This window comes from Artemia franciscana, chromosome 12 (assembly GCF_032884065.1).
Source record: "Artemia franciscana chromosome 12, ASM3288406v1, whole genome shotgun sequence".
Taxonomy (NCBI): domain Eukaryota; kingdom Metazoa; phylum Arthropoda; class Branchiopoda; order Anostraca; family Artemiidae; genus Artemia; species Artemia franciscana.
Window position 1 is genome coordinate 26,708,602 of NC_088874.1, and position 16,432 is coordinate 26,725,033.

General features: G+C 34.9%; 1 protein-coding gene across 1 annotated transcript; it reads left to right on the forward strand.

Moving 5' to 3' along the window:
- Positions 1-2,587: 2,587 nt before the first annotated feature.
- Positions 2,588-15,515, forward strand: LOC136033927 (eukaryotic translation initiation factor 3 subunit E-like). The gene is made up of 3 exons (XM_065714941.1): positions 2,588-2,711; positions 12,371-13,537; positions 15,298-15,515. The coding sequence occupies exons 1-3, from the start codon at positions 2,680-2,682 to the stop codon at positions 15,461-15,463; spliced, it is 1,365 nt and encodes a 454-aa protein (XP_065571013.1). The 5' UTR covers positions 2,588-2,679; the 3' UTR covers positions 15,464-15,515.
- Positions 15,516-16,432: the final 917 nt, after the last annotated feature.

Consider the following 16,432-nt stretch of genomic DNA (forward strand, 5'->3'; position numbering starts at 1 on the left):
GCAAAACTGTCTTCTAGTTTTCTTGTTTCCCTGTTGAACCTTTTTTGTCTCACTATGTCACGTATTATCATTGCACTTTGTAGGCACTCCATTATATCTCCTGTTGTTAAGTTAAGAGGAACTCCCTTTACTATTCCTCTCACAAGGGGCACTTTCAATTTTGCTGATACCTTAATGTCACCAATTTTTTCAATGTTCAGAATTATGTTTTTTGCATCCTCATTTTGAAGGTATACAGTCATTACAGACCTGCCTCTCATAACATCAAACTCAAACCTGTGGCTTGTAAGCAATACTTTAAAAAACTTTACCAGGTCAAAGTCTGGTGGTAAAACTTCCCCTTTATTAATCACTTCGATTTCAACCTTGGTGGTAAATTGTTCTGCTGTGGGAATGTTAATATTTGAAAACTCCTGTTTGGGTAGTTTATCAATATTCTGTCTTTTTGTCTCCAGAATATAGGATTTATTAGAACCTGGGGAAACATCTCTTCTTTTACAGCCAAAATTCTGGATTTGACCAAGCCTTGGCATTTCTGTTTGTCTTTTGGCTCCTTCCACATCATATGGGTTTGCAACTGCCCTAATCTCATCATCACTTTCACATGACAGTGCTGGGAATTGTTCTGAACTTAATGGAGTAAATCTATTAGCTATAGGCACGTTGTAACATGGGGGGTTGTTTACTTTTTCTTGTTGGATCACTGAGTTTTGCTGAACATTGATACAATTTGATGGTGCTGAAGCATAGCCATGGCTATAGGAAGATTGGCCCTGATACTGGTTAGGCCAGCCTTGTGGATGTCCATACTGCCCAGGACTCAGCTGATAAGGCTGAGCCCAGTTCAACATCCCTTGCTTTCCATTATAATAAGGGTTAATTGGCACAAATTGTCCCTGACCCCCCTGGGGGTCTGGCAAATTATTCATCCTTCCCAAATTCACTTCAACTTATATTGTACAATTGTCAAAAAGTTTTAAAACACAAAAGTATCAATGAATTCTAGAGAATCACAAGTAATCATATAAAATTATAAACTTGAAGCAAAGATTTTACATCCAACCGTTAATCTTTTCTTCTCCAAAAGAAATAACTTCAACTTTAAAGCGAATTTTCAAATTCGTTCTAGCTGCCTTCCTAAGAACCAACCTTTTTAATAACCAAAAAACTTTTCTTCTTACTCCTTATCAGTGTTTCCACTTTCTTTTTTGAAAAATCCCGAATGAGAGACAAAAAATCCCTAAAAATCCCTTTTTGGTTAAACAATAATCCTTTGAAAAATCCCTCTCATGCTAATCACGACAGTTAGCTACTGGTTTCCTGGTCCACGAAGTCCATCTGTGTGCTTCTGTCTGAGCACCCGATTGTTTTAAATAAAAATCTCTCCGAACGAACTGAAAAGCACTGGAAGATGCAAACACTATAATTTTTTTAACAAAAAAAACTTCAAAACTAAATCCCAAAATTTGCATTCTCCTATCTTGAGCATGGATACTAACGAATGCAGAATTCAACCTCTCGTTCAAGAGTCAAAGAACAGAACGTTATTTTTGTTTGTTAAACCAACAATACAAAATTTTTTGCCACATTCGCCCGAAAGGTGAAAGCACAGGATGAAAATAAACAAAGATCAAACATGACCTTCAAATGTGCATGCTCTTACACATCGCAGTCAAAGTAAATATCATGTTTATATTTTGCTTTTATTAATCAAATATATCACAAATTAGGTAATGGTTTCAGTTTGATTCAGGACAATTAAAAACGCTCTAATTAAAGACACTAGCACTGGGACTTGGCTGGGATACGAGTTCAGCTGCCTCTTTTGAGATAGCGCTTGCCTTTACAGCTTTCAGTCGTTTTTGCATCTCGATATCCAACTTCATGGATATGGCACTAGTGCCAGCTCTTTTCATTCCGTATTTACACTGCAACAGACCCGCTGTTGTTGACTGTCCCAAACGGTTGCGGTGATCTGTTTTAATATTTTTCAAATCACTGAAAAGCCTCTCGACCACAACTTTGCTGAATGGAAGGGTCAAGAACCACTGTATCACCTGTTTAAGGTGGGCAAAGCGCAAGTCCCCAGCACCATTCTTCAGGTTCAATATGTATCCCCAGTACTCCTTTGCTGACGAAATTCCAAGACTCAGATTTTCTGGAAGATCAACCATGGCCTGGCGTTTCCACTCTGCGTCGATTTGCGCTTTGTCCCACCCCGGCATGCTAAATTTGTCGAGATATGGAGACAGAGTTCGCACACTATATCGCTCATACTGACGAAGAACAAAATCCTTACAGGGAAAGATAAAAAATTCTGGAAGCTGCACCAAACACCAACAAAAATCCTTGAATACACCATCAAAACTGAAAATCCCGAATATCTCTATTTTAGTAGGGTAAATCCCTTAATATCTCAATTATCCCTGAAAAATCCCGTATCCCTTTTTAGAGAAAGTAATCCCGCGGAAGGCCTAGAAATCCCTCAGAAAGGGATAAATCCCTCAAAGTGGAAACACTGCTCCTTATGAAGCGTTCGACCGGGCTAATCCGAATAACCTCTGACGTCATGTGCATCTCATAAAAGGTTTGGATTAGTCAGGTAAGTAATCCCACAAGTGAAAGAACACGGGTTTATTTATTCTTCCTTTTAAGAAGAAGTGAAAACAAAACTGCAAAATGCCAGGTGAAGTTAATGAAGAGGGAATGAGGTATGGGCTAATATGCAACATTTTGTTATTTTCCAATATGACTCTTAAAACTTAACAAAAAAATGAAAATTCTAGTTTAGCAACTCTGCTATTTTGGAGAGGGGCTAAGCTAGGAAAATAAACTCAGTAATGAATCCAGGGCCAAAAACATACTCTAGGAAGATATTGCCAAGCTTCCATGTTAACTCTCTTCCAATTTCTAAGTCTTAAAATTTGTCTGCTTCTTAGGTTTAAGTCAAAACAAACAGAACTTAACATGAGTGGGCTGGCACCTCCCTTGCCTTCTGAAGACCAAAACATAATTTACCCTTTACTGAAAAAAGCAACAATTGAATATGGAATAACAGTTTAATATGCATATTCTGGTATTTATTCCTTAAAGTTTTGATAACGTTTGGTTTATTAAAGTGAAAAATTGAGAATTTATTTAATTGCTCTTTTTTAAAATTACTTTATTTAGTTTAAAACTTATTCAGTGTCCCCATCTTTACTGTATATCTTGCCAGCTATTGGCAAGCTTTTGTCAGTCCTCCAGCTTAACATCATATTTGTAAGAAATCTCCTTATTTAACCTACCTTGATTTGCACTTTGAAGCAAAATTAAGGTCTACATTAAATCTGTCACATTAATAAATCTCTAACCAATATCTTATTTTTGCTGGACATACTTCTATTTATTGTCTTCTTTTATGGTTATTTCACATTTTTATAAACTGAGAATCAGCTCTTGTTATTTTGGGATATAATTGCAAAAGTAACCAATATCCATAATCACTTCAGTAACTATTCAAATCTGATAAGCTATAAAAGATTTTCAGTCAGTATAGGCTCAAACTTTGAAATCATTCACTTTGTTTCTTTACATCCCACCATTTTTATACCAAGTAAGGCTCCACTATCTCATAGCTCCATCTTGTTATTGATGCTTTCCAGCAGCTTAGAGTAATGAAAATAAAAGGTTTTGGTCTTGACCATGTTAATGATATCCCCCTAAAATATATATACAGGTTTTTTGTTTAGGGAGAGGGAATACAAAAAAATGGTAAAATTCTAGTTGAGTGACTTCTTGCTCAGAAAGGGGTTAGGTTAGGAAATGAAACTTTCAGGGATGGTTCTACAGGCTGAAGTATATCCCAAGAAGGTATTTTAAAGTACCCACCTCCACTCCTTCTCCCTCTAGAGAGCCCTGAAATTTGCCTACATGACAGGTCTATACCTATTGAAATTTTGACAAAACAATGATTTATCTTAATTTTCAGTTACCAGTTGCTTTTTCTCTGCCTTTAGTTCTGAAAATGCAAGACCAAAGTTGTGAAGCTGAAAACAATTTTAGTGTACTTCATTCAAGCAGAAGATCTATTTTGCAAGATTTCACTTTTATAACACACATATTTTTGAATGTCATCATAGATCAGGGCCCTCTAGAGAGAAGGAGTAGAGGTAGGTACTTCAAAATGCCTGGTAAAATTCTAGTTTAGTGACTTCTTGCTATCTTGGAAAGGGGCAAGGCTAGGAAAATGAAACTTTCAGGGATGGGTCTACAGGCTAAAGTATGTCCCAGGAAGGTATTTTGAAGTACCTACCTCCACTCCCTCTCCCTCTAGAGGGTCCTGACCTTTGATGACCTTTAAAATATGTGTATTGTAAAAGTTAAACCTTGTAAAATAGTTCTTCTGCTTGAATGAAGTACAGCAAAACTGTATTCAACTTTGCAACTTTGCTCAATCCCAATTTATAAGATTTTAAAGATATGCAAATACATTTCCTAAATTTTGAAAAAAAACATTGATATGGCTTAGAATTCTACTCAAGTAACAGGAATTGCATTTTCAGAACTAAGGCAGAGAAAAAGCAACTGGTAACTGAAAATTAAGGTATAATGTTGTTTTGTCAAAATTTTAATAGGTATAGACTTGTCATGTAAGTGAATTTCAGGGCCCTCTAGGGGGAGAAGGAGTAGAGATGGGTAATCAAAAATACCTTCCTGGGATATACCTTAGCCTGTAGACCCATCCCCAAAGTTTCATTTTCCTAGCCTAACCCCTTTCCAAGATAGCAAGAAGTCACTAAACTAGAATTTTACCAAAATACCTTCCCAGGACATACTTTAGTCTGTATACCCATCCCTGAAGGTTTAATTTTCCTAACCTATCCCCTTTCTGAGATTGCAAGAAGTCAATCAACTAGAATTTTACAAAAAAAACTTTTAAACATGTACAAAATTGGTTTGTATTCATTTTTGTCATGTTTTTATAAGTTGGACAAAAATTTCAGGTGTTAAAGATTCAAACCCCATGACCTCCCCCTTGGATGTAATCTTGTAGCCCACCCAAAGCTCCTTTTTCAGCCAATTTATTAGCTATGTTCCATGAGTGTCATAGAGCTTATGCTTTCTGTTTGCACTTTCTTTCTCAAATTTTTCTAATGTAAATGTCTATTGAGGGGTAAGAGCAAGCTTTATGTTTTACCATTATGGTAAAATATGGTAAAACTTACATATGGTGATCAATATGTCAGTAGAGAGAAAATGTTCCTTTGTGCATATGATTTCTTCAGTAAAGCAAAGTTGTTCAACTGTGGCTATATTCACATGGAGATTGCTGTTAAGTTTCATGACATGAAGAGTCTTTTAATATAAGGCTAAGTCATTTTGAACAAATTGGATTGTCTGCTTCACAGTTTGTTTGACAGACAGTTAGCATGGTAGCACATGTGTTTGGTGCTTTGACCATTAAAACAGCAGATCAAACAGTTCATGGTAACACTGTAGTAAGGAGCAACCCAGCTCAATAGTAACCAAAACTCTAAAAAATGGAATTTTGATACCAATAGCTACATCAAAAGAATTGCATTTTAATGCTGATTTTAAATATATAAGTTTCATCAAGTTTAGTCTTACCCATAAAAAGTTATGAGCCTGAGAAAATTTGCCTTATCTTATAAAATAAGGGGAAACAACCCCCTTAACGTCATAGAATCTTAACGAAAATCACAACAATCAGATTCAGCATATCAGAGAACCCTATTGTAGAAGTTTCAAGCTCCTATCTACAAAAATGTGGAATTTTGTATTTTTTGCCAGAAGGCAGATTGCAGATGTGTGTTTTTTTTATTTACTTATTTTTTTTCTTCAGGGGTGATTGTATCAATCCAGTGGTCCTAGAATCTTTTGAAAGGGCCCATTCTAATTGAAATGAAAGGTTCTAGTATGGTACCCTTTCTAAGTGACCAAAAAAATTGGAGGGCACCTAGGCCCCCTCCCACGCTAATTATTTTCCCAGAGTCACCAGGTCGAAATTCTGAGATAGCCATTTCATTCAGTGTAGTCGAAAATTTTTATAACTATGTCTTTGGGAACAACTTACTCCTCCACAGTCCATATGGGAGGGGCTACAAGTTACAAACTTTGACCAGTGCTTACATATAGTAATGGTTATTTGGAAGTGTACAGACGTTTTCAGGGAAATTTTTTGGTTGGGGGGGGGGGGTTGAGAGGAGGGGGATACATTGGGGGGAACTTTCCTTGGAGGAATTTGTCATGGGGAGTTTTTTTCTTCAGGGGTGATCTTATCAACCCAGTGGTCCTAGAATCTTGCGACAGGGCTCATTCTAATGGAAATGAAAGGTTCTAGTACCCTTTTTAAGTGACCAAAAAAATTGGAGGGCACCTAGGCTCCATCTCATGCTAACTATTTTCCCAGAGTCACCAGATCAAAATTCTGAGATAGCCATTTTATTCAACATAGTCGAAAAATTTTATAACTATGTCTTTGGGAACAACTTACTCCCCCACAGTACCCGTCCGTGGGAGGGACTACAAGTTACAAACTTTGACCAGTGCTTACATATAGTAATGGTTATTTGGAAGTGTACAGACGTTTTCAGGGAGAGTTTTTGGATGGGGGGGGGGTTGAGAAGAGGGGGATACGTTGCAGGAACTTTCCTTGGAGGAATTTGTCATGTGGGAAGAACATTTCCATGGAGGGAGCTAGCATTATTTTAAAAAAACGATGAAAAAATAAATATGAAAAAGTTTTTCAACTGAAAATAAGGAGCAGCATTAAAACTTAAAATGAACAGAAATTATTACGCATATGATGGGCTCACCTCCTCCTAATACCTTGCTCTTTATGCTAAAGTATTTTTAGTAATTTCAACTATTTATTCTATGGCTTTTGTGATTCAAGGATCATTCTTAAGAAATTGGGACAAAATTTAAGCTTTAGTGTAAAGAGCAAGGTACAGACGAGGGGTGAACCCCCTCGTATACATAATATAAACATGCGAATACCAAAGTTCGTTACGTAAGCTAATTTGTAAGTTATATATATCTTTTACTAATAAAAACATTTGTAAAAAATTAAAAGTTCTAGTTGCCTTTTTAAGTAACCAAAAAATCGGAGGGCAACTAGGCCTCCTCCCCTGCTCCTTTTTTCTCAAAATTATTTGATCAAAACTATGAGAAAGCCATTTAGCCAAAAAAAATAAAAAAATATGCAAACTTCGTTTTAATTATTCATCTGTGGAGAGCCAAAATCAAAACATGCATTGATTCAAAAACGTTCAGAAATAAAAAAAAATAAGTTTTTTTAATGGAAAGTAAGGAGCGACATTAAAACTTAAAACAAACAGAAATTGCTTCGTATATGAAAGGGGTGCTTCCTCATCAACCCTGCTCTTTACGCTAAAGTTTTTTACTGTTTTAAAAAGTAGAGTTAAGCGGAAGAGTCAAACGTTAGCGTAAAGAGCGGGGCGTTGATGATGAAGCAGCCCCTTTCATGTACGAAGTAACTTCTGTTCATGTTAAGTTTTAATGTTGCTCCTTACTTTCCCTTAAAAAAACTTGTTTTTTTTTTTTTATTTAATGAAGTTCTGACACAGGCGTTCTTTAGTTGCACCATGGTAATTTTGAGTGCAGTGGACACATTTCTTGGCATTTTGACTATGTCAACATATGCCTGATTTTGTGGTAATTGAATCAGTGATTTGGAGATAAATCAATTTTTAGATTCTGAAGCTCTCAAAGTCAATTTTGATCAGCATTTTTGTGGCAGTATCAAAGCCATCTCTATTTGGAAGATACAGTTTGAAGACGTGTGATTTCCCACTATTTGTTCATATACTTCTTGAAATTTTTATCTCGATGCTCATAGCCCTACTAGTAGTTGCAACAAAAAGAGTAGTTGAAGTGGTATTAGCAATAGTGTGCATATCTTGCCTTTTAGTTAGATGATCTTCCCTTTTAAATATTCTCTGAAAGTTCAGCTTAATACCCAAATCAACTCTTGAGATATAGCTCTTTTGACCATGTACATGCACGTAGTGTCTTCAGATTTAGCTAAAAATTTCTCCTCATAGTCATAAATTTCTCCCAGGGGATGGTAGTTTCAGGGGGGTGGGACTTTCCAAGGGAAACTATAAATGGGGGTTTATTTACCAGATTCCTTGTACTAAATTCTTTTATTTGACTTACTTTCTCTTTGACAACTCAATTTTATGCTTGGAGATAAACTGGGGAAGTTGCACAGGGACAATTTTCAAAGGAGTTGAAATTTTCTGTGGGATTTTTCCATGGGGAAGGGGATTTTCTGCGGAAAAGATTCTTAATGGGAAATTTTACATGGGAGAAACTTTCCATTGAGACATTGGAAGGGGAGAGTTTCCAGGAATTTTTTTTTTCACAGAAAGACGATTTTCAGTATGATTTGAAAAACGATTTGAAACTAAACAAAAAGCAATTCAAACGAAAGTAGGCTCCAAAGAGTTTTCCAGGCAGGATAGAACGGAAGAATTTTCAGGAGGGAAAAAATTTTCTGGGGGAAGTGGCATCTTATGCAGGAGGAACTTTCTTGTGAGTGTGATTTTCCATGGAGAGAAAAGGCAGATTTTTTGGCATTATTTGAAAACCGATCAGAAATTAAATAAAAAAAACTAATTTTTTTCAGCTAAAAGTAAGGAGCAATGCTAAAACCTAAAACGAACAGAATTTTTTCCCGCATATAAGGGGGATCCTCCTCCTCACTACCTCACTCTTTACAGTAGTTTTAACTTTTTGTCCCAATTATTTAACAACATTTCCTGAAAAACAAGAGGCATTTAAATTACAAAAAGAAACTTCGGTATGAAGAGTGAGGTATTCAGGACCTGGGTGCCGACAGGGGGGGGAGGGCATGACCCCTGGAAATTCGGAACAATGTAGTAATAATAGGAAACCAAGGGAAAGAGAGCAAAACAGGGAAGAATCATGAAAAAAACGTGTGTTGCCCCATTGTTGGCTGCCTGCCAATAGATTTTGACTCTTAATAAGGAAAATATAAGTTCTAATTTGGGATTGAGTAACCCCTTTCCAGTTTTCCGTAAACATTTTTCTGTATGATTCGGTTGGAGTAAAAAAAAAAAAAAAAAAAAAAAAAAAAAAAAAAAAAAAAAAATCAAATTCTTCATAGTAATGAATAGTAAGTAAATAACGATCCTTGTCAATAACGAAAGTATAAAACCCGAACTATTGATAATATTCAATCAAAGAATCAGATTTTTGTGGTAATTAGTAATTAGTGCACAAGAAAGTTTGTATAATTGTAGAAAACACAAGGAAAACAACTTAATAAAGGGCAATTTCGGTTAAAAATGTGCTGTCAACTTTTGCTTGCATTGCAAGAGTACCCATGAGCTGATTTATGAAGTAACTATAATCAGAAATGTTTCTCCTGAACGGAATGCTGGGAATTCCTGTATTTTCCCCATGAATGGATACATTTTTTATGTTTTATTATCATTTATTTTTCCAAGAATTATTGTATGTATCTAGTTGTCACTTTGAAAAAGATTTAATTTTTTACAGTTATGAAGCATAAAGGTGTCAAATATATTAATTATTGGTATTCAAAATTAAATCAAAAATACCGAATTAAAAAATATTATTTGATTTTCTTAATCTTAGTTTTAATGTTTTACTTTGAACAAACTACTTTGATAGTGCTTTACTTATTATAAACACAAAGTCTAAAGCCATTAAATATTTTAGTGTTTGATAACCAAGTTCAAAACTGTCAATATTGTTAAAAAATATCCGTCCAATGCTTCAGCATTGCTGAACAGAATTGAATGCTGGGAGTTTATATCTTAGTTTTTATAACTAGGCATTGCTTTGGGTATTTTTAGTAATTACTTACTTTTTTCATTTTTATATAATTTTACTTTAATTAACATACTTTTTCCATTGCCTTTAGAAAAATGTTTGTCTCCAAACTTCAATAAATAAATTTTTTTCGACTTAAAGTAACGAGCAACATTAAAACTTAAAACGAAAAGAAATTATTACGTATATGAGGGGGGGGGGGTTACCCCCTCCTCAACACCTTGCTCTTCACGCTAGAATTTTTCGGTACTTAAAGAAAGTTACTCTAATTAAACAACCCTTGTGTTACAGGAGTCGTTTTTAAAGAATTGGGATATAATTAAATTTTAGCGTAAAGAGCGAGGTTTCGAGGAGGGGGCAAAGCCCTTCATTTTTTTTTTAAGTTTTACTGTTGCTGCTCACTTTCAGCTGAAAAAAACTTTTCTATTTGATTTCTAATCTTTTTTAAATTACGCCAGGATACCTGGCCCCACCTCCACGGAAAAATCTTCTTCACCATAGAAATATCCTCTGGACAATTCAATCCTGGCCTAAATTTACCCCAGACACTTACCCTTGACATCTCCACGAGTAAAATTGAATCGGTAAAGAGAAAGCAAGATATACCAGCTGGTCTATAGGGGGTCGTTTTATCTCCAAAGACATAGTTATTGGATCTTTACAACTATGCTGAACAAAAAAACTATCTCAAAATTTTGATCGGACAATTTTGGCAAAAAGTGGTGTGGGAGGAGGCCTAGTTGCCCTCCGGTTTTTTGGTCACTTAAAAAGGGCACTATAACTTTTCATCTCCGTTAGGATGAACTCTCTCCCGACGTCTTAGGCCCACTATGTCGATACCATCACCCCTAAAAAAAAAAAAAAAAAAAAAAAACACGTCTGTGATCTTTGTTCTTTCAAAAAATTCCACATTTCTGCAGATATGAGCTTGAATCCTCTACAGTAGGGGTTCTTTGATACGCTAAATCTGATGGTGTAATTTTCATTAAAATTTTATGACTTCAAGGTTGTCTTTTCTTCCTTTTTTTCTAAAATCACACAAATTTTGTTAGACTCGTAGCTTTTGATGGGTACGATTGAACTTATGAAACTTATATATTTGGTATCAGCATAATAAGCCAATTCTTTTGATATATCTATCAGTATCAACATTCAGTTTTTTAGAGTTTCGGTTGCTATTGAGCCAGGTCGCTCCTTACTTACAGTTTGTTAGCACAAACTGTTTGATTACCAATAATCCAAACAGGCATCATTGAAATATTGATCTTTTTTTTCGCATTACCAAAAGTATTGTATTCATAGAACTTTACAGTTTCATGAATGTAATTAAATAAATAGAAAAGGTTTTTCAACTAAAGTAAGGAGCAAGTTTAAAAATTAAAACGGATATAAATTACTCTGTATGAGGGAAACTCCCCTCTTCTCCACCTTGCTCATTAAACAAAAGTTTTTTAGTGCTTTGAAAAGTCTTTCCAATTGTAAATTTTCTTTAAAAATTTAGACAAAAGCCAAACTTCAGTAAAGAGTAAGGAGCTAAGGAGGAGACAGCCCCTTTCATATAAAGAATAATCAGTTCATATAGGTTTCAAATCTGTTCCTTGCTTTCAGTTGAAAAACTCTTTTTTTATTCAACTTCTGATTGTTTTCCAAATCATACCCAGGCCTAATAAAAAAATAAAATATACACATACATTACTATATATACATATGCAATTATTGTTCGTTTAACAAGATAGACAAAGGGCTGGTAAAAAAGGGGTGTTGCTTATGAGTCGACCATATATTTAAATTTTCTGGTCGTGTGCAGCTGAAAATTATTGAAAATACAAAAGCTGTTCAGTGCTTTTTGTAATAATTGCATTTTAGTCAGTCCGAATGATGTTTCGTTTGAAAAGTCGGGCAAAGGGGCGTTACTTATGACTCGACCATATATTTAAATTTTCTGGTCGTGTGCAGCTGAAAATTATTGAAAATACAAGAGCTGTTCAGTGCTTTTTGTAATAATGGCATTTTAGTCAGTCCCAATGATGTTTCGTTTGAAAAGTCGGGCAAAGAGGCGTTACTTATGACTCGACCATATATTTAAATTTTCTGGTCGTGTGCAGCTGAAAATTATTGAAAATACAAAAGCTGTTCAGTACTTTTTGTAATATTTGCATTTTAGTCAGTCTGAATAATATTTCGTTTGAAAAGTCGGGCAAAAATTATTTCAAGCCCAAGTTTTCCAAGGGACGTCCCTCAAACAGAATCTTGATAAGAGGAATTCCCCCTACATCGTTTCGTGCTTCAGAATCTAAAAATTGATTTATCTCCAAATCACTGATTCAATTACCTCAAAATCAGGCATATGTTGACATAGTCAAAATGCCAAGAAATGTGTCCACTGCACTCAAAATTACCATGGTGCAACTAAAGAACGCCTGTGTCAGAACTTCATTAAATAAAAAAAAAAAAAAAATATATTTTCCCTTGTGGAATTATGCAATTCGTATTTAATCTTATTTTATCTTCTTATTTATAGCCTGCTTCCAAGCAAGTACGACCTGACTAACGCCATCAGTCCCAATTTGGATCGCCACTTAATTATTCCTTTGTTGGAGTTTTTATCACACAAGCAAATTTATAATGAAGATGAGGTGCTTCAAGCCAAGTTGGATCTTCTCAATTCTACTAACATGATGGATTTTGCCATGGAAATATTCACGACATTAAATGGTGAAGAAAGAATACCCGAGGAAATGCAAATTAAAAGAGAAGATTTGCTGAGGAAGCTCCGGGATTTGCAGGAAGAAAGCGAACCTATTTTGCGGGTACTTGGAGACCCAGAAGTTGCACGCCAAATTCAAAACTCACGTGATCCTTTCCTACTTCTGGAAGATTTGACAGAAAAGCATGGACTGCCACGTGATACTCCAGCTATGCTATATAATTTCGCAAAATTTCAATATGAGTGTGGTCTTTATCAAGGATCATCTGAATATTTATATTATTATAGATTTCTTGTATCACCAGAAGACAAAAATTATCTCAGCTCCATTTGGGGCAAATTAGCTTCTGAAATCTTAATGCAAAACTGGGATGCTGCACTTGAAGAACTGATCAGACTTAAAGAGTATATTGACAATCTATCTACGTTTCAATCTCCACTGAATGCTCTTCAAGAAAGGACCTGGTTTATTCATTGGTCCCTTTTTGTCTATTTCAATCACCCTAAGGGTCGGGATTTGCTTGTTGAAACATTTTTGCACCAGCCACAGTATTTGAATGCTATCCAGACAACATGCCCTCATATTCTTAGATACCTGACAACTGCCGTAATTATGAATAAATCAAATCGTAGAACCGTATTAAAAGACTTGGTACGCGTTATTCAGCAAGAGTCGTACGCATATAAAGATCCAATCACAGAATTTATTGAACATTTGTATGCCAATTTTGACTTTGATGCAGCACAGAAAAAGCTGAGGGAATGCCGAGAGGTGATTCTTCATGATTTCTTTTTGGTGGCACTTCTCGATGATTTTATTGAAAATGCAAGGCTCATGATTTTCGAAACTTTTTGTCGAATTCATGAATGTATTAGTATTAAGATGCTTGCTGAGAAATTGAATATGTCCATTAGTGATGCGGAAAAATGGATAGTAAACCTCATCAGAGCAGCAAGACTAGATGCAAAGATTGATTCAAGGTAATACTCCTTTCTCTCCATCCGCTCAATTTCCTCTCTTTTTCTTCTCAATCTCCCCCTCAATTCCTCTCTTACTCTTCTACTTCCCCTCTCCCTTTTTCTCCTTTTCCCTATCTCTCCTTTCCTTTACTTCACCTCTTTCTCCTCTCCCTCTCTCTGTCTTTATGTGTAACTATTGCATTAGAGATTAAACTATCTATCTGTCTCTGGACTAACTAAACATATTATTTAATAAAGGTTTTTTTTTGTATTACTTAACAAATAGCTTATTTTTGTTGTCTTTCAGTAATGACAAATTTTAGAGGAGATTAATGTGAAGGATTTTTTTTTTAATTTAAGGGTTTAGATTTTAATAATTCAATTGCTCGTAAGGCTATCCATATTTAGCAATTAAACATAAAGGGCGGGGGGAGGTGAATTAACGATTCCAGGGGAAACCCCAGTCAACATCAAAGAAAGTTCTGAAAGTTAAGTTCTAAATTGGCGTTTAAGGTATGGTAGGGGTTCTTCTTCTTGTTGGTTGTTATGCAGAGAAGCCGGCTCTAGAGTTGATTCATCTAATAAAAATATAATGTACAGAATCATTTTCAAAGGCTTGATTTGAAAATAATCTCTCCCCCCCCCCTTAAAGAATGTGGTAAAAGAATTAAAAAGCTACCATTTGATTGGCTAATTCTAATTCGTTAGCATTAATCATTAACTGTTAATAACTTATTAAATCATTAATATAACTTAATAAAATCATTAATGATCATTAATTAAATCATTATTAACTTATTATATAATCATTAACTGTTAATAACTTATCAAATCATTAATATAACTTAATAAAATCATTAATGATCATTGATTAAATCATTATTAACTTATTATATAATCATTAACTGTTAATAACTGTTATTGTATTTTATTTCAAAGCAGTGTTGATATCCACCAATATGTGACTAGAAGGATTCTAGTCACGTGACTAGAAGTCATAAATAATGAATTGGGAATGTCTTAGAGTCTTATTTACACACTTTTGAAAATCTTTGACTAAACGCTATGCATATCAAACTCGTTTGTTACCAAGGAACTCATTAGCTGTACAACACAAGTTGATTAATGACAAAGAACAAATCAAGTATGCATCATGAAGTTAATTACCCACGCATATGCTAAAGAGATCTAATCTGGTAATTTATCGTACTCAATATTTATTCATTTGGTTCTCTAAGGCTTGTCTATCAGATAAAAAGGATATGGCCGAAATATTGCTTTTAGAGCTTTGGTCTTTCAGGAAGGTATCCAGGATTTTAGCCTGTGGGTAGGGGAGATTTCATCTTAAATATCAACTGTTCTTAAAGGCGATAAAAAAAAACTCTAGCACTGCATATTTTTATGTAATCCCCATTTTTTAGGGGAACTGGAGAAAATGTTAATAGTCGAATTGTCGGATAGTTTGCTTTTAAAACATTTATCCCTAGCCAGTAGAGCCCCAAAACTCATAGTTAAAAACTCAGACTGAAGAAAAACTTGACAAGCATGAAAAAATAAGATCTCTATATTTCCCAAAAAAAAAGTTTGCAAAGAGTAGCAATAGTTTAGTGAAACTATACTGTTTTACAAATATAATATACTACTTTATATAAATATAAGTATACTATGATATACTATGTAAATATAATATACTATAGATATAAATATATTATCTAGTTAAACTACAGTTGAAACTATTCGTTGAATGCATTTTGTTTTTCCAATTACCCTTTTTCTTCTAGATTGGGGCATGTTGTAATGGGAGCACAAGCGTTGTCACCATATCAGCAAATGATAGAAAAAACAAAAAGCTTGGCTTTACGATCGCAGAAACTTGTCAGTGATATTGAAAGGAAAGCCACTGGAGGAAGGGGTGGAGAAAGTCAGCCTTGGGCACAGGAATTCTAAGTTCTTATTATTTCTCTTCTTTGAAGAAATAAAAGTGATCTGTGAATTTGAATTTTTTTTTTTTGTAAAATTGGCTATGATAACTTAAAAGCTACTAAGTTATACGTTTCGTAGGGTAAGGAAAAAGCTAATAATTCTCTATTTTCTTATCTTTATTTAATTTTGATAACAGGAAGGTTTTTAGACTTTAAAGATCGTGAAGTGCAGGTTTGGATCTCTAAAGTTTCATTCCATAAATATTTCCACAAGCGATATTAAAAATTTTGAGTTTTGTTTATGCATTTATCTATGTTGAATACCCGAAAAATATGTAATAAGACATTAACATTGGACTATAAACGCGAGGTCTGAATGAGGTAAAACGAAAAAAAAAAACAACAAAAAACAGAAAGCAATGCTTAACAACAATTAGAAAAGGTTAAAAAATATATCAAGAAATTTAAAGACAAATATAATAAAATAGGGAGTTAATTGGAGAATTTCTCTTCGGATCTCTCATGGACTGAGCATCTCAGTAAAATTTGATCCTCTTGCTCCAAGAAGTTAGGAGTATCCTAAGATGCAAAAGTCTTCTCCATGATGAGTCTATTCTGCCACTTTTCATTTCGTGCATCAGACCTGTCATGGAATACGGATGTCCTCTCTTTGCTGGTGCACCAAAAAGCCACATCGCTCCACTCTAACAGATTCAACATTGGGCAGTTCGTGCCGTAATCTCTGGCAACACGAAAGCTAAATCCCTCAGTTGATCCCGAAACACCTCGACGTGGCGTTCATGTCGGTTTTCTACAAGTACATGTATAACTTTCAATCAGTTGAGCTGTCGAAAATCGTTCCTGGTAGAGCAAAACCCTTGCGATCAACTTGCCGAAGTACAGCTCGTCAGGACTACCTTGAGCAGAGTACTCCCCGCCAAGAATATTTGGAAACTAGTTTTGCCTGGCGATCGGTTGCGACATGGAACAGATT